The sequence below is a fragment of the Chaetura pelagica genome, unplaced genomic scaffold, assembly GCF_000747805.2.
Source record: "Chaetura pelagica isolate M959 unplaced genomic scaffold, ChaPel_1.0 scaffold109, whole genome shotgun sequence".
In the NCBI taxonomy this organism is placed as follows: Eukaryota; Metazoa; Chordata; class Aves; order Apodiformes; family Apodidae; genus Chaetura; species Chaetura pelagica.
This window is the reverse complement of record NW_009970725.1, coordinates 3523981-3543010: the sequence shown is the minus strand read 5'-3', so window position 1 is coordinate 3543010 and position 19030 is coordinate 3523981. Positions and strand designations below refer to the sequence as shown.

Sequence of the window (19030 nt, the reverse complement as noted above, 5' to 3'; positions counted from 1 at the left end):
GCATAAAGTGGGGTTTTCTTTGTTTACTTTATACTTCCATAACATGCATCTTATCCATCCATCTGAACCAAATGCAGAAATTAATTTTCATTCTTACTGCAGTAAATACTATTACCAACATCAGTTGCTCAATATTCTTTGTACTTTCAGTGGGAAATGTTATTTTTAAAAGCCTTTCACTAGGATTAGTAGGAATTTGACTGGAGCGTTAACACCTGAATTTCTTTTAGTTCGTATTTCTAAAGAATTTGACAGTTAATTAGAAGTGTCATTTCACTTTTCAGCCATGTTCTTTAGAAAAGTCAACTATGTCAGGTACAGTACAAATTTGCTTCTAAACTGCACTTCACATGTGTATGATTTGTTTGATAGCCCTTCGAGCAAAAGAACTCTTCTTTTGCCTTTTGCCCTTCTTGCTTGGTCTCTTTTGTCTATGTGACTTATGGTGCAAGCTTCATGACAGGGGAGTTTCTCTGTTGTTTTGTCCTTCTTCCATTGCATGGTAAGTCACATGTACCTTTACTGGGAGGTTTATGTGTTCTTTACTGCTAAAGGCTTTTTACTTTCAGAATAATACTGATTTCTACTCTGCTCTTCTTCATGCTTCCATATAAGTAAATTTCTTTTTTTCCAGAATAGTCAGTGGAGCAGAGACATACACATACAGGTTTCACTAAGCTCCACATTTCTTCTGTGTGTGTGAGATCTGTTCTGTGTGCTTGTAGTTCACTGTTTTCTGCATTGACACTGTGGCCTTTACAAAAATGTATTTCTACCTGTGCCATGTGTGATAGTTATTCAGTCACATTCCGATGAGCATCTCATGTCCTTCAGCTTTGTGGGTGACATGCAGTTCTTCAACATTGTGAGATTTTTAAATCTTCATGGAGGAATGGAAAATAGGAAAAAAAAAATGAGGAGTGCCCACTGTCATAGAGTCACAGAATCATAGAGTGGTTTGGGTTGGAAGGGACCTTAAAGATCACCTAGTTCCAAGCCCCTGCCATTGGCAGGGAGACCTCCCACTAGACCAGCTTGCTTGAAGCCCCAGCTGACCTGGCCTTTAACACTTTCAGGGACAGGGCATCCATAATTTCCCTGGGCAACCTGTGCCAGTGTCTCACCACCCTCACAGTAAAGAATGTTCTCCTAATACCTAATCTGAATCTACCCTCTTCCAGTTTCAAACCATTACCCCTTGTCGTATCACTACATGCTCTTGTAAAAAGTCCCTCCCCAGCCTTCCTGTAGGCCCCTTCATGCACTGGAAGTCTGCTATAAAGTCTCCTCAGAGTCTTCTCGGTGCTGAACAACCCCAACTCTCTCAGCCTGTCTTCATAGGAGAGGTGCTGCAGCCCTCTGATCATCTTTGTGGGTCTGCTCTGGACTCACTCCAACAGCTCCGTGGCCGCCTTGTGTTGGTGGCTCAAGATCTGGGCTCAGTGCTCCAGGTGGGGTCTCACGAGAGCAGAGCAGAAGTGAAGAATCACCTCCCTTGACCTGCAGGCCACGCTTCTTTTGATGCAGCCCAGGATGCCATTGGGTATTGGGGATGTTGGTTGATGAAAGGCTCAACATGAGCTGGCAATGTGCGCTCGTAGACCAGAGAGACAACTTTCATCAACCAGCACCCCCCTCTTCCCTCCCGAGTCCCTTTCCTCAGGGCTGTTTTCAATCCATTATCCACTGGGCCTCTAACTATGGTGGGCATTGCCCCAATCCAGGTGCAGGACCTTGCACTTGCCCTTACTGAACTTCATGAGGTTGATATGGGCCCACCTCACAAGCCTGTCAAGGTCTCTCTGGATAACCTCCTTTCCCTTCAGCATGTTGACCACACCACACAGCTTGGTGTCATAAACAAACTTGGTAAATTACCCTCCACCCTGACTTCTCTTCAGGACCTGGGAGGTGTTGTGCTCCCTAGTTTGTTGTCCTGAAGCACTTCTCCTCACCCTATAGTTTCAAGGACTGCTGTGCTGCTGGAGTTCTATGAATTGGCTCCACACAGAGTTTGTTCCCTTTGAGAGCTTTCCATTGAATGGTACAGGTGCTCTTTTGGAACACTTGAACAGTAACATTTTAGAAAAATTCAGTTGAGTGAGGTGATACTATGTGTAGTCTTACTGATGTCAACATTTGATGCATTTCCATACATCAAGTCCCATGGGTCCTCTCCCTGCAGTGTGTTCAGCTTCCTGTCACTGTGTAGCAAGAAAAACATAAAATAGGTAGTCTCCAAGAGATCAGAATTTCTATATTTTTCTCCAAATTTATCTTACTTATTGGTAGTTACGGAGTTACTAAAGCAAACCTTAGATTTGTATTTCAGGCACTGAAGCCAGAATGTCTGAACATTTATTTTTAATTGTGCTACTTGATGTTTTTCCTTTTCTTCTCTCCAAACTGCTTTTTGATTGTTAAGAGTCAAAGCAGACTGGCTTTCTTCTTAGCCTCCCTGCTGGGCTGCCCTGGGCATGGCCAGTGCACCCTCCGTGACCACGTACACTCAGTGTTGATGTGGCTTAAATATATGCATCTGCTGTGAAGCCACTTTGTTAGGTCTCAAGATTACAGGCCTTCACTCTGCCAAAAACTGTAGACTCATGCTGAAATTTTCAAAAAGCTCAAGATCTCACTGTCTATGATCTCTAAATGAATGGGGAACTTTTTTTAACCCTCCTGGAATTCAGAGCAATACAGAACATCTGCAAAGTAACGCGTCAGAACATTTTTCAATGTTATGGTATATGACATGGTACATGACTGAAGGGCAGTACCACCCTATGGACTGAAATAATAAACAGAAGTGAAAGGAACTAACCAGGGAGACCCATGCATTCAGTGTGAAATTTGTTTGTTCATCTCCCATGGGCTTGAAATATCTTTGTGGATTAAGAGCTACTTCATGTTCGGGTTCCAAATTGGAGTGAGAGACCAACATCCTAAAGGTCACCTGGAGTTAATAATTACCTATGCATGGAAAAGCAGGTCTGCTAGGTGGGTCAGCCAAACCTCTATCTTAGGATCCTGTTTCTGGCAGAGACAAGAGCTATCAACATGTCTATGAAAAATTGTAACAGGACTAATACTTGATGATATTTCCCCAAAGTATTTTCCCAGTGATCTCCCAAAGATCTCTCACTGACTGCCTTTCTGAACCAGAACTGGTGTCTGTGTTCTTAGTAGTTATAAATAAATTTATTTCTTCTACCAAGAAGTTACTCCTTGTTTTTCTGAACACATGTATACAATACAGCTCTTGTTTTGATCACACAGTTGTCAAGAATCAGGCTTTTGTTGGAAATTAAGCCCAATGTCTTTGCCAGGTTTGTTCCATTACTTCTGTTGCCAAAAAGACCTTTCCCTGAGATTTCAAAGGTTCTGCTAACAGTAGCATTGAGAGGTTCATGTCCCATCTGCCGAGGTTTGGGTTAGGATTTCTTCAACTCTGTGAGAAGCTTGAAGATGTGGCTCCTGTGTATGCTGGTGAATTGGTGCTGATTTTGCCTGTCCAGCCTCTTCATGGCAGAGCTGCTGGATGGCTTTTGTTAGAACTTCTTGTTTCTTGGATGGGAGGTGAGGGACGTTCTTGTCAATCACAGAGAGGCTTCATCAGAGATACTTCCCTGCTTAAAGGGCTTGTTCCTCCCATTAGTCAGTCTCTCCTGCTGGTTTCACTCATTCTAGACCACTTGTGAGGTCTGGAGGAATTAATTTGTTTGATCATGGTCCATCTAGCAATGATTTCTGTCTGTTGCCTTCCAGTGGGTGGCACTTACCACAGCAGTATTCTGCAAAGGGCTGATGTGACCTTTAGGGGTGGAAACTAACCCAGCTCATCACTGGTACCTGATTTTGCTTGTACTCTGGCCCTTCTTCTGACCAGCACTTTAAATCCCTAGTAGCTAGCATGTTGCTGCATGTCTTTGTGGAGGCTTTTCTTCTTACGGAAAATTTTGGTTTCCCCTCCTTTTAAAGGGTTCTTTTAGAGGCACACATCCCAAATACCTCTTTAAAATTCACACTCAACCAGATTTATGAGTACCTTTCTATATCTCTTTGTGGCACCTTGGGCCTCAGATATTAGGGTTTGAACTTATACTTCATGCTTCTGGAATGAATAGGGTTTCTGCTTATAATCCTTCATCTTTCAAATGAGCCTTGAGCCAGTGTCAGTGGATGTTTTCTCTGACTCTCTAGCTGACTTGCACCTTTTAAAATGCGTATTATTGTAAAGTATTCTTTCTTGTTTAAGATTACTAGGTATTATCATGAAACCTGCACATCTGCAGGTTTGAATTTCTTGGGCTGTAATTCTGCTTCACAAGGAAAGTTAAGTGAATGAGGACTTCAGCTAGTGAGCAAGAACTTCTGTTAATTATCCATGTGTGAATGTAAACAATGCAAAACCTTAAAGTAAGCCTTTCACATAGACAAACAAAGAAATAAACTTCTCTGGCAACAGTAGAAATTGCAGTGAGCCAGCCCATCTCCTCACCCACAAATTCTCCCTTTACTGTGCAGCTAAATATGTTTGATTTATTTTTGATTGACATAACAATACAAGAGCCAGATTAATTAACAACGAAGCTACGTTCTGAGCTTTGGTATTTCATCATGTGCCAGGAATCCAAAGTGCTTTGCCATGTTGTTTGAGAGAGCATCAGCAGTAATAATAATTTCTGAGTAATTAAATTAAACTATCTGTGTGCATCTAAATAAACAAATAGATTGTGGTTCTGTAGAATGTGCGTATGTGCCAAGTGTGAGACTTTGCTAGTTGTTGAAATTGTGCTGCTTTTTATGTAGAAACATTCAGCTTCATTTAGTACCAACTCCCAGTGGTTGCACTAACCTTAAGACTGGCTTGCAAGAGACTTGCACCTTGGTAGGGTGTTTTCCTCCAATTTCTTTTAGAGGCTTTCATGTAGATAAAGTTCTTGATTTAACTAGTATTTTTAAATGTTTTATTATCAGAGGTATTTGAAAGTAAAATGTTATTAGCTTGTCATTCATTGTCTTTAACCTGTTTTATCAGCTGAGTAATATATGCTGTTGACCAGTAAGAATTGTCGTAAAATTCTGCGTGTAAGAAATGCTTAGTTCAGAACTGATGAACAGTCTCTCTCACGAGCTGTCTGAGTACTTCTTTTTAATTAACTGCTGGTGTATTTCAAAATTGAAGTTGATTTTTTTGTGACTTGGTTTTTTAAGTGGATGGAAATGCAAATTGTGCAGTATGTCTGGAGGGAAGAGGTAAGTGCTCAGTTACTTTGAAGGCTGAGAATTTTTGTGGTTGGGAGAATTTGTTTATGTGTGCCAGATGACTTGGGGTTGACAGAGGACCACAACTGCAGCTAGTCAGGCAAAGCAGAATTCAAGTGTGAATATTCTAAGTCCTTGCCTTTAGGCGTAGAAAACTAGTCCGCGCTCACACTTATCAGAAGTTTGCACGTAAGCAGACCTTACTTAACACAGTGCAGTGAGTATTTGGAGTGACACTGGGATGTTACAGCTTTCCCTGAGAAGGTGACAGTGGTGAGGAGTAGTAGCTGTGGCAACCATATCTCTTCAGCAGTCGGTCTCAAAGGAGTTGGCAGAAAGGATCCATTTTTCTAGTCCTGCTTCTCAGATCTGGAAAAGGAGGTCAAGCTGTAATGTCTTGGACAGAACTGGCTCATGTTCATCACATGGGGGAGTTTCTGGTGGAACCCTTTATCCTGCTGGAAAATACCAGTTCATGGAAAACATAACACTTTGCAGAAGCATGTTGCATGTGATGAAAATTTGGTTAACATAAAAGTTGTTTTGAGAACATTTTGGTTTTATATTTCAAAATTACTTTATTTCAATATAAAATGTAATAAAGTCTGGGAAATACAAAACAGGGACAAAATATTTTCTTTTTTGTAGAATTTAACTGTATTTAATAGGGGCCAGTTTCTTTGGTTTGGGTTTCTTGAGGGTTGGGTTAATTTTTTTTGAAGTTTCTCATAAACCGAAACTAAAATATTTTTATTTATTTTCCAAAGGAAAGGCATTCACAATTGTGAAATGGGCCTTAAAATAAACAAACAAATAACTAATACAGCTCTGCTGTTAAGTTCCAGTATCACGTTCACAGTTCCTCCCCTGCTTCTTCTTTGCTGTGGGAAGACAATAATTTGTATCAGCTGTTTTTCTTGGGATACTGTGTTTTTCCCAACCCAACTTGTGAATCAGAATGGGTGCAATTTGGGCTCTGCTGCCCCTGTCTGCTGGCACCCTGTCTTTCCTCACTACTTGCTTATAGTATTTGGCAGGTAGATAATAACAATTATCCCCTCAGTGACCAGAGTGTAAATCTGAGCAGGACTAGGGGAGAAAAGATGATAAATCTTACATAGTCTTTACAGCACTGGCTCATGTCTGCCTGTGTAGCTGTTGCTCTGTGCAGACTGCAAAGCAACCTAGAGGTAATTTCATTTCATTTCAAAGTTGTTTCCTGTTCAGCATACACAAAAGTGCTTAGAATTGAGTTGTGGAGATGCTGGTATCTGTTTATGTTGCTTTAAAACAAGAGAGTCTTATGTATCCTGATTGCCTACTGATGAAATGGATGATCAATTTTGCAAAAAAATTGTTTTAGGCACTGAATTTATCTTAATCCCTTTTTCTCCACATCCATCAGCATTTAGATGCTTTGTACCTAACAGGGTACTCTTCTAACTTGGTCCCTGATAGCTGTTGCTTTGAGAAAGGTCAAGGAGGGCAAACACAGCTTCACTTTTAACACAGTGTGATTATTCTTTTTAAAAATTAATTTTGTGCCATATCTAATAGAAAAGACAGAACAACTGAATGAGTTGCAAGATAAAAAAGTTCAAAAGTAGTGGGAGAGGGTTTCTTGTAAGGAGTTTGTGATTTCATTGGTGTTTGGAAAAAGTGCAGGTAGGCTTTTGTCTCCACAGTTGATTTATATAAATAAAGAGAAGAATAATTTAAAAAATCTAAAATCTACAAAGAGAAGAAAAATTACTAGAAAACTTTAACATATCTTTAACACATGTCTTTTGGTGGGGCAATGTATTCTACTCATGTGGATTTTTCACAGTTGGACATATCTGCAGAAAGCAGAGGGATGCACGTCATCAGGATGCCAGATTTTCATTCTCCTCATGCAGATTTTGCATTTTTATTTTTCATTTTAATTTACTTTCCAGATAAATCTGATGTCTTAATTGTGAAGATCTTAGAAATGTTTGAAGAATGTACAATACAAGTCGCCATCTGCCAGCAGCTGGAACAGCCTCCTGCTACATTTTCATCTGAGGATGTTGTCATCAATGCAGGAGAACCCATACTCAAAGTCCTCTTTGCAAGAGAGACAGCAGCTCACCTGAAGAGCAAGCCCCAGGATGTCATCCACATTTACCCTCCCTGGTGAGTAGGCAGAACTGGTCACGCTTGCATTAGCACTGCAGAACAAGGAGGGCTGGCAGAATCCTGGCTGCAGTGTTGTAAGGAAGACCTTGGGGTAGGGGGGAAACAGGGATCTGTTGTGGTCATCTGTCTCTGGCAGCTGGAGAGACTTTGACAGATGCCTTAAAGATAGCTCAGATAACAACTAAATGTATATCATAATGCCTCCAGTGTTGCTCAGGGCTTCAGTTTTGTTTTCACTTAATATTTTCATGTTTAGAGCAATAGAAGAGCCTGAGCAATGTCTTATCAATGATAAGGCCAATAAAGTGCATACTTTCTGGTAGCAAAGTAGTTCAGGAATGCTCATCTGTTGCTGTGAGTATGGGTATAATGTTTCAGTCGATAAGTCTGTAATAACTGTGTAGCATACCAGAAAAACAACATGCAGCTAAAAAACTGGGGGAAAAAAAAACAACAGTGAGAGATTCACAGTATTGTTAAGGAATCGGTGGACATTGTTTTGATAGTTCCACATTGCTGCTGCTGTCACTGTCTTCACTTTCCCAAATCCTTCTTCAGCACAACCCTTTCTGGAGTTCTTAAAAATGTTTGGTCTATATTTGTAATTTTTCTGAATTGGATTACTTTCCTGATTTTAAGGGATAGCATAAAGTGATGAGATTTCTAGTAAAGCAAGCTGGATTTTTGCTGGTGGCTGTAGGTTGGAAGGTCTACTCTTGATAAAAACACAAGAGAACTTTGAAGTGGGAATATTACTTTTCTCTCTTCTCCACCCAAATAATAAAAGAGGAAATATTTTTCCTCTTACATATTTCAGCATTCGTTACCTGAGTTTTAGCCTTCAGCTGCAGTAGAATCCTGCCTCTAGTGTTTGTCCATATCCTTTTGCAAAATACTTTTTCTTGTTTTGCAAAGGTTCGTATGTGTTTTTTATCTTCATTGATAGCTGCAAATCCTTTTTGGGTTCCTCAAACTGTAATATTTTGCTTCTAACATGTTGTCTAACAATTTTTTGAGGCAATTAAAATAAAACAAGGGAAGATACTTAACCTGTGGTTTATTAGGGCTACAGATTGTTTAGATGTAAATAAATCTGTAGTTAAGGGAAAACAGTTGAATATTAATTAAGTCCTGGTCTGACATGAAGTAAGTCACTGCCTTTTTTTTTTCTTCCTTTCACCCCTAAGATACTAATGTTTGTTCTTGTTTACCTTTTCCTTCACCAAGCTTCTTTTCATGCTTTGCATTTGCTTTTCTTTCCCCCTGTTTTATTTTTGTTTGTCACTCCTACAAACATCCATCTTAGTTCTGCTTTTCTCTTCGAGGTTTTTAAACCACGAGTCATTGCATTTATGCTACTGTATCTTTCTGTACAGACCTTAACCTACACAGTTTTTTTGTACCAGCAAAACTATAGTTAGGGTATGATTCAACTTTTTTGTTGTTTTGGTGTTTTTTTTTTTCTTTTTTTCTTCTCCTTCTATGGTTACTGTCAGTGTGCTTAGCATGTGTAAGCCCCAGACTGCTGCAGCTTGTTCCATGCCTGCTCTGGGAAGATGTAACACTGCGCTGATACAGTTCTTTCCAGACTACAAGCGCCAGTAACTGCGGGAGTGTAGTCTTCTCAGTTGTTTAAATTCTAAAATGTTCTAGACATAAAGCTCATTGCTATATATACGTAAACTGAGATTTCTTGAGAAAAATCCTTAGCTGCCTGCCTTCCTGGAAATATAACATTTTATTTGTGCTTTTTTTGGTTTGTTTGGTTTGTTTTTTGGTGTTGGTTTTGGTTTGTTGGGTTGGTTTTTCTTTGTTTTTAGTAGGATGTGCTTTTTATGTAAGCAAAAGGTTATTTCATAAAACCAGAATGTTTGGGCAGGGAATACATCTGTGTTGTCAGAGCTGCTCTCTTTATTTATGTGGCTCTCAAGGTACTTGAGACTGTAGTCCATAGTGGCAAAACTACATTATATCTCATATCTAGTCCTATTTTCTATCATTTTGGAATTATCTTAATGTCAGTTGTCTTTGTTTACTTGACCGGAAGTCAAAAGAAGTTGGATTGGATACTGATAAACTAAACCTACAGGAGACAGGGAAGGAGGAGGATGAGGGATGGTTATGGTTTTCAGTATTATTTATCACTTTTAGGTTATAATAATTGGAAATTGGACTTGTACCCTCTATCGCATTTCCAAGCTTCTGTTCTGTTATACTCTTACTTGAGAGTTCTGAATGCTGAAATGTAGTTTCTGTTAATCTGCATTGAATTTGTACTTCTGTTGTTAAAAACAAATGCTGCTTGTGTTAAAACACTTTCCTGTCAATTCAAGTGTGTGACTCCTGCAAAAAGGAATTAACTAAATCTAACCCTGTCATAGTGAAATAAGCATATTTACGTATCTTACTGCTATCACCAGTCAGAAGCAGAAGTGAAGCAAAAAAAAAAAGTAGATGCAAGGGGAGATAATCCTTGAATGACCTGGGTGTACTTGGGACACAGAGCACACTCTGCATCATCATCCTGTATTTTGAGATGCTTGTATGGTAAGACAGAAGGGGATGAGATGGAGTGATTTATAAGTGGAGTTCTGCTGCTGTAAAGTAACATACTGAAAGTAGGACTTCCTGGTATCTTTAAAATAACCCCTTGGAATTATGTTCTGACTTTGCTTTTTACTTTCTGACCAGGCAGCTGAGTGAGCAGGTAATACGCAGACACATAGACTGCTGGGTTTTAGATGTAATTATTTGTGAGCAAAATTGGAATACATCATTTTGGAGCCTTTGTGAAACTGCGAGTTTGCTTTTGTGACTGTATTTGTATGTGTTGTGAACTCAGTGCACAGCTTGGTGTGTGAAATGTCTCTGTCAGTGGATTGGCATAAAACCTTCAGGAAGCAGTTTTAAAGAGATTTGTTGATATATTTGTTGGTATTTGTTTGCATACGGAATATAATTATTCTTCAGCAACAGATGCAAGTAATTTCAATTTAATTTAAAAAATAAAATACTGACAGGAGGCCAGTTATAAAAATCTTATCAACCTGGACATTGTTTGAGAGTGGTCCCACGAGGAACTTTGTGTCAGAGTAAGAATTTGCAGGACTGAGCCCTTGATTTCTTTACAATTGGATGTGGATTTCTTCAGGCCTAGTCTGAATGTATAGTCTTGAATGAAAGGGAGTTCATGTGAGAATTTTTATTTGCTATAGGGAGAGCAACCCCAATAGGGCTGATTAACATTTTCCAACCGATGGTGCCTGGGGGAGGAAGGAGCTCAGCTACCTGGCCTCTGAGCTGTCTGATGGGAGCCTGCTCTCATCTTGAGGCTATAGAGAAGTATTATTGCAGTGTTGTATCTAAAAGCCTATTAACTTGGACACATCACATGAAAACGGTTGCATATTTTGGGCTGGAGCTGGTATGTGTCTGGCCAGCTGGGAACACAACAGGCAAAAGAAGTCAGCCCTGCCTGCCCCTGCCTGCGTAGGCTTGCGTTTGGTTGTCTTTGCAGCACCCAAGTAATTCCCTGGATTAAGATTTTTAAATTAATACCTTACAATTTTTTACAAACAGATTCTGAATCACTAGGTGTTTTTAACAGCTGGAAAAGGAAAAGTTTTTTACTGAGTGTAATTTAATTGATTACTAAGTCTTTATTCACTTTGCAGAAATACCTGTCCAGCAAAAAGTGAAGACTGCTTGGTACTGCAAAGACGTCAGAGAATGGGAACAAAAGGCTTCCGTGTTCCGCTGGTGGAACTTTTATGGCTTCAAATTGCCTGGATTTTTTGTTTGTTTGTTTAATTGTAAAAATGATAGAAATAATTTACCATACCTAACAGAAGTGGGAAGGATTTATATTTTTAGAGACTTCAGAATTCTTTTTTCTGCTGACAGCAGAACTTGAGGATAGACAGTTTACTTCAGATATTCCTGCCTTCTGCATGTAGATATGCCCACTCTTGAATTTTCAGGATAAATCAATCTGAAGAAAATGGTGCCAGTTAGATTTTGTTTTCCTTGCCATTAAAGTTAGTAACTTTGACATTTATTTCATGTATTTCTCAAGTTAAACTACTAGAAGCATGTTGATATTAATACAGTTGTTGGCAATAGCAATATAAACCACAAATCACATTTCATTTGGACAGCTTCAGTGACTGATCCATACCTATGGAATGTGATAGTCTGGTATGAAACCTCTAGTTCAGGAGGTTCACATGCTGCTGGTAACTGGAGGGCTGGGATGTATGAAGGGGACAGAATCACTTTATGTTCTGTTCTTACATTGCCTGTAAACACTGGCTGTTACGCACTGCAGAAGACAATATCGTTGGCTGAATAGCCACTATTCCCTATGCAAGTTTATTTTAGAAACTCAGTATGGTAAGTATATGCACTAAACTCTGTTGTTCTTTAGTTTCTCTTAACCTATGAAACCACAAAAAATCCTAAGTTGTCAGATTAAAGTGTTCCAGTGCCTGGTGAAAGTGTTTAATATGGACTTGTAATTTCTCCTTGCATTAGACTCTCCTCAAAGGGAGGTTTAGAAGAGTTTGAATTATTAACTGCCAAGAAGAGCTTATACAAAACATTGCTGCAGATCAGCTGATACACAGTGATGAAACCTTGTATTTCAGGTCCTTTAAGGTGGACCGTTGATGGAAGTTACTGTAGAAATAAGCAAGCAAGCTCTGAGCAAGTTTACGCATGGGAAGCAGTCTAGCTTTGCGGACTCGGATATTCTTCTACTTTAGAATATCCTGGATATGCCACAGGCTGTTTTGTTGGCTCAACAGGACTTAGGATAAATGGCTATGCTACTGTGATTGTTGTGTTGTCTTACTTAATACACTGTCTTATATGGTCTTACATGATCTTGGTGACGGATAAGAAAACCAACATGGGGAGCTAACATGAAATAGGGGTTTTGAGCTGGTGTGACTGGTGTTAAAGATGATTTGTCTTCATCTGATGGGGACTTTGTGGCACTGTACTCTCACCAGGCAAGGGAAACATTGAAGGACATTGTTACAGAATACCTCCCTATCACAAGAAAGAGCATGTGAAAGTAAGATCATGGGCTTCGTAAATTAATTCAATGCAGAAACAACCTATTGCTGCTCTATAAGAAGGAAAGCATCTATCTCCTTTAATTATTTTTTTTCTCTTTCCATAAAGGTAAAATACAAAGAGGAATTAAAGACATATACAAAACAACTTTTGTCTAAGTTCAGCTTCTCTACACAGACAGGCAGCTTCTCTGAATGCCTGATTGATTAGTTGGACAAAATTGATCTGTATTCACCATCTTCCTTTGAGGAAATCTAAGCATGTATAAATAAATGTATACACACACATACAAATATTCAAATGGATGGAAAAGAGGGAGATTACCAGTTAGATCCCCCCCATCAGAAAGATGTTTGCTCTGCCTTTACATTCTTTCTTTGAAGATACTACAATAGCAGAGTGAGAGGGCCCTGATAAGAGGGACAGGGCTCACTCAGAAGATAAAATCCTACAAAATTTCAGAGCTGTAAAGCCAGTGTGGGTACTATTTCTAAAGTACATATAGGAATGGCCTCAGAGCCAAAGATCAGATCATATCATCTGCTTGGAAATTCTTCTCAGAGATCATGCCATTGTGAAAATTGAGACTCCTTTCTGAAGAAGCTGAAAAAGCTGCAGGTTTCTTGCAAGAGTTTTGTTTTTTGTGGTTTTGGGGGCTTTTTTAGGATTTAACTTTCTTAGTGCAGTCACTTCAAAAGAGATGAGTTGTCTTTTGAGAAGAGGGAATAGGAATATATATATAGTTTTTTGTGAATTGAAAATTGTCTCTAGCAAGCTTTAATAGAATTTCTTCAATAATTCTGTTGCTTTATCCATTTTGACAGAGTAGTCCTTAGGATTTTAGTAATTTTTCATTTTTAAAAAATGAATCTGATTTTTTGTCCATCCCCTCATGTAAAGGAATAAAGCTATATCTGTAGACTGATCATGTACCTCCTATCTTCTGCCTCTAGAACTAAAGACAGTTAAGTCATTGGTATTATTTGTTTGTTCACCTCACATGTAGAAAATCGAAATAACACTATATCTTAGTAATCAAATAAATTAATAATTATGTTCCTTCATTAGTGGATGACATAACTGGAAAAATACAGAATTACAAAGCTTTGATTCCAAGAGGCAAACAAGTAATTTATGCCATTTCTGTCATTTGTCACAATGACCTGAAGCAAGAGATACTTGGTATTTTGGATATGGACTATGTCTAGTAAACACAGTAACATGATCACACTTTTACAGTGAGACAGACTTGTTTACTTTTATAACTATGACATAGATAGATGTACTACATAAATATCAGACATAAAATTTTAGTACCCTGAAAAACGAAGAAGAAGGAACTGCTCTTTATGAAAGGGGTTTTCCATGGAGAAAAGAAGGGAAACACATTCAGGGAAGATGGGAGCCTCAAGATAGTAAATCCAGAGTTCTGTAGAAGTTTAAAACTGGATTTTTAAACATGGCTGTCTGTCTCTGGACTAACAGCTGATGGTATCTTGACACACTGAAAAGGGCGACCTTCCACAGTGTTGTACCCATGAAGTGCTGGGTCTTGTTGATATTTTTGCCTGTTTTCAGGCAAATCAGAAGTGAGCCGTGTGTTTACAACACAGCAGTTTGGTGTTTAGATCAAGGTTGAAATACATTGTTGTTGGCAGAAAAACCTCCAGCAGGAGTAGAATACATCTCTCTGTCCAGATGGATGTCTGAATTGGGTATGTTCATGTGAGCAGTGAGGGCTACCCAGGCAGCCTGCACGGAGCTCTCCTAGAAGGAGCACTGTGTGTTGTTCTCAGGAGGTAATTCTGTGCTCCAGAGGGAGCCTCCACCAGCCTGACTTTCTTCAATATGGGCCATTTAATTTGTAAGAGTAAAGGAAGTGTGGAAAACAGGCAATGAATATAAATAGCCTGATGTATGGTGGAGGGGGGTGGTTTTCTACATTTTTATTAAATGCTAGGTGCCACCCAGTATTGATCCTACTGGAATGGTTGCCATGCACAGTTACTGGGAAGAATCTTAATCACCTCTCTGTGGTGTTCACGTTGAGCCATTAGGGTGCATTTCAGTCCGTGTTTTTTAGGAACAGAGAAGGAAAATTACATTTTTAAACATCCATTCCATGCAGTTAGTGATGTTGTTTACATTTGAATTCTTAAGTTAGTGGAAAAAAACATTCAGTGAGAATGAAAATGTCCTATCTTAATAATTACAAAATATTCTCATCCTGAAAAAAAGTAATAATGTGTACTTTTTTTTTTTTTTAATGAAAGCTCTCTACTTGAAACTTTCCAGCTTTTATAAGTGAGGAAATTCCAAGCATTTTGTAGTGACAGATACTGTTAGTGGGTAGTTGTCCACTGACGTCAAAAACAGAGGATGGTGAACAGCTTTGTTCAAGTCAACGAAAAATGTACGGTCTTGGATAAACTCTGTGTTAGCAACGGAGCTATCAATGATATACGAGCAGCTTCACATGAGTTCCCATGTGCATTCAATCCAATGCTGAATTCCAGATCTTGTTTAATGAGCAACTGATGGAGCCAAGACCTGGCACTGCACAAAATCCTGCAGTCTGCTTTATCCAGTCATGAAGGAAAAACAAGCTAAATAAGTTCAGATGAACAAGTTCAGAATTACTGCAGGGTTATTAAAAAGTTGTGATTTGTATTCCTTTGCTAATATTTATGACTAACACATTTGGGAAGGGTAAAACAATACTTAATTTGTAGAAAGACTATGTGCCAAAATTCCTGCAGTAGTTTAACCACTAAAGAGCAAGTTCTGACCATGTGAATGGGTTTGTTTAAATGTTTAATAGTAATCAGCTTTTTTTTTTTTTTTATTACATTGGAAAAATTATTATTTCTTCTTGTTGGATTGCTGTCCAGCACTTTCACTTTGTGAAATACAATGTATTTCCATAGCTTACCATGGAGAAACAATTTTAAAATGAAGTTCCGTTCTCTTTAGCAGGTGTGATTTGCTACTGTAATGGTAGGTGTGTAGTTATGTAAGATTTTTACATGCAGTCCTGTATGCAGTTATGTTAAGCTTGGAATATGCTGGATATTTTATACCACATTTCATGCTAGGCACACTTGTGTCCTTATGCATGTTTATATGGACAAAGAGGTGGATCAAGTGTGAGTTTACCAAGTTGTCATGTCTGGTGATTTCCTTCAGCATGAAGCTTTGCTTTCTCAGACTGCTCTTCCTGATGGTCATATTTAAGTGTCGGTAAGCAAAAGTTAATTACTGTACTCCTAGCAAAAACAATAATGAAAAACCCAAGTATTTCAAAAGGGGAATGATGCTTTCCAATATTTGAAAAATTTGGAATGTTGCTGCCCAAAATGCAGAATTTAAAACGTTTGCTATCCTGGGGGGCAAGGGAAGGGGACGAAAAAATTTTGCTGTTCCTTCTACCAGGCAGATTGCTTTCCTTTCAGTAAAAGCTCATGGAAAAAATGTCCATGGTTTTCTGTGTTTTTTGACAGCAAGAATGTACTTCAGTATATAAAGCAGTTAATCTGTGAAACATTCAGTGCAGCTTTTTGTGTGTTTGATGAAGCTGCTCTTCCTACCAATCTTCTGAGTCAACATTAACCATGCATATCACAATTAATTATTTCTCCCTGAGTAGTAGGCCCCTTTGACAGCTTCCTGAGATGTCTTGAAAAAGTATTCCTCTTATTACTGTCCCAGTACGGCCTTCTGGCAGACCAAGTTTCTCCCAGCAGAAGTATCAGAACAATATCCATGACATCAGAAGTGTTGTACAACCATTAATTTTACCTTTGAGGGATTCATTGTGTGTTTTGAAAGCCAAATCACTGATGTGGCTCCAAAAAAAATCATACTTGGCAGTATGTGGGAAGGGGTTTGGTTTTTTGTGTATGTGGTCTTTTTGTTTTGTTAGGGGTTTTTTTTTCCCCCCCTCTCTTTAACCTCTTTAGTCTCCTGAAGTGTTACCTTTTGTCTCCCTCAGTGATAAAAGAGTTAAGCCTACTGAACATTTCTGTGGATGTTTCTGGGTTTTATGGTTCTTTATCTTCCCCTTTCTTATGTCTTGGATTTTTATTTTTTTAATAAGAAGTGCACATCTGTTGTAGGACAGATCATGATGTTGGGCTTTGCGTAGTCTTCCTGGGAATCATTGTCCATAGTCAGTCTCCATGGTCCTTGGTGGCATAAAAGAGAGGACTGTATGTTCACCTTGAAGCTGCTGCTGCTGTTCACGTCTGTTACTGCAAACTCATCTGTCAGCATCTTCAGCTAATACCTTGTAATTTGAACTGGGGCCGTGAAAATACCCCCTTTTCCATCTCTGAAGCATTGTTGGGACAGACATTGTAGATCGTAGTGTAACTATTCAAAAAAAACCCTGGCAGAATATCAGCTAGAACGTTGCATGCTGCAACACACTGAAAGCACTGAACTTGAGAACACTTCAGATTCGGTATAAAACCATAAATTGCATTGATTGTATTAGTGTTTTCATTTGTCTTCCCAGCATGGCACAGCATGTCTGCCTTTTGTGTTTCCCGGAAACAAATCACTCCTCTAAGCTGAGGTTCATTTTTAAGAAATGTGGGCAATGCAACTATGTGAGACTTGTACATTGCATTCGTGCCTTAGCAAGTACTGCTTGTCTTCTGGTTCTCTGAGCTTGTCATAAATATTAATTTAATAGGGCTGGTACTGTTTTATGCATTGTGAATGTACAGATTGAGGAAGAGATTAATTTTATTGATATGGGCTGTTGCTGGACCTTACAGGGTTTGTAGGCTTAAAGGAGCCCAGATTTACCATGTATGTATTCATAATTGTTCTTCAAATTATTTGAAAACTTCACATAGAATAGGCTGGTTCTTTATTATCTTCCCTAATATTTCTTACCTTAAATATCCCCCACAAAAATAAATAATCTGCCCAGTATTTTCTTTGTCTTTTTGCAGCCTCCTTTGGCTGAAACTCATGGCTTGCAGTTTGAGAAGTTGTGCTTGAGGTGGTTGTTTGGTTTGGCTGGGAGATACTTGACTCTAGGAGTTCATTTTCCAGTCTTGCTGTTTAGCAGAGAGCTATTTGCTAGCTACACTCAAAACCAAGCCCATTTTAAAATCAAACATCAACATATCACATTATCAACTTCTAGAACAGTCCAACTAAGTCTTCAGAATTGCCTTTGGTTGTTGGTCACTTCTGCTATAGCTGTAAATGCCTGATTTATGAGGACTGCCACTCAGGAGGGAATGGAATCCTATTAGGTATACTGGTTATCCTGCTGCTGGTGCCCTTAGCACCAGCCCAACACTGAGGAGAAAACAAGGGGAGGAAATTATTTTCTCACCCTCAATATAAATGTCACCTTTTCACAAACAAACAAACAAACAAACAAACAAAAAACAAAACAGAAAAAAATAAAATCCCCAAAGCCACAACTTTTATATGTGTTTATTTTTTAAATTAGGCTACATGTAAAAGTATTCTCTTCACGTGTATTCGATTTGTTAATTTGTCAGGATCCTTACCTGTGCTCATGAATCTTGTTCTGAGGTAAATCCTACACGTTGAAGATTAGCCTTCATGGACCAGGTCTGAGATTTGGAAATACGTGTAAACTTACATGTAAAACCCCTTTATGTCTGTTTAGATTAGACTCTCAACACCCATTTTTGAAATTAATATTGGTATTACTTGGCTGCAGCATTCATTTATTTTTTTTTAACCTTTTATTGAAAAATTATTTCCTATCCCACATTACCATCTGAGATGATGTAGTTTGGCTACATCCAACCAGAATGTGGACTAAATGTATTAGTTATAATTATTAAATTTATTATTTGTAGTTTGTTCATTTAACTGCTGTCGTAATACTGCTGCTTATTAACTGTACGTGCATTGTGGACAATTCGGAGGAAAACACCACCTGCAAGCTAGGAAGACAAAATCCTGCCTTATTGTATCACCTCATCAGATACCAAAACTTACATAAAAGGCATGTCTTGAAATGTGTAAATCCTACATGAGGGCAACACAGAAGCCGGAGTAGCACAGATGGTTTGTTTCTGCTTGACTGAACCTGGGCATGATCGTAATCAAGGGTGTTGGGGTTGGAGTCTGGAAGGAAAGGTCCTCAGCGCTGGGTGTCGAGAGAGCACTGCTGTCCTCCCATTATCTCCTGCCTGGCCTTCCCTCACCTTCCTAAGATGTTTCGGAAGCGACACGAGCAGTCACATCTGAAGCATCCGATACGATCTTTATTTTACTGCGTGGTGAAGAATTATTCATTATTTTTCCCTCCTGTTCCCTGCCCTCGTCCCTCGGTCGCACAGACCGGTTGTTCTTGGGACTGTGCTGTACAATCAAATTCAATGGTCCATTCAATCATTTGCTTTGAAAAGAAAACGTTTCAGGGCAGGGTTGTTGAGCAGTAGGGTTCACAGGGTGGTCTTGGGGGGGCACCAGTGGCCCAGGGCCCGCTGGCAGCGCCCCTGCCCTGCCCCGCCCTGCCCTGCCC

The 19030-nt window shown here is 39.1% G+C and overlaps 1 protein-coding gene across 1 annotated transcript in view; it reads left to right on the top strand.

Annotated features, from left to right (window-relative positions):
* SPIDR (scaffolding protein involved in DNA repair) overlaps positions 1-19030 on the top strand; it is a 184911-nt gene that overhangs the window by 40457 nt on the left and 125424 nt on the right. The window contains exons 4-5 of the mRNA XM_010006890.1: positions 5500-5511; positions 7206-7425. Coding sequence (XP_010005192.1) covers positions 5500-5511; positions 7206-7425 — 232 coding nt within the window. The remainder of the gene's footprint in view (positions 1-5499; positions 5512-7205; positions 7426-19030) is intronic.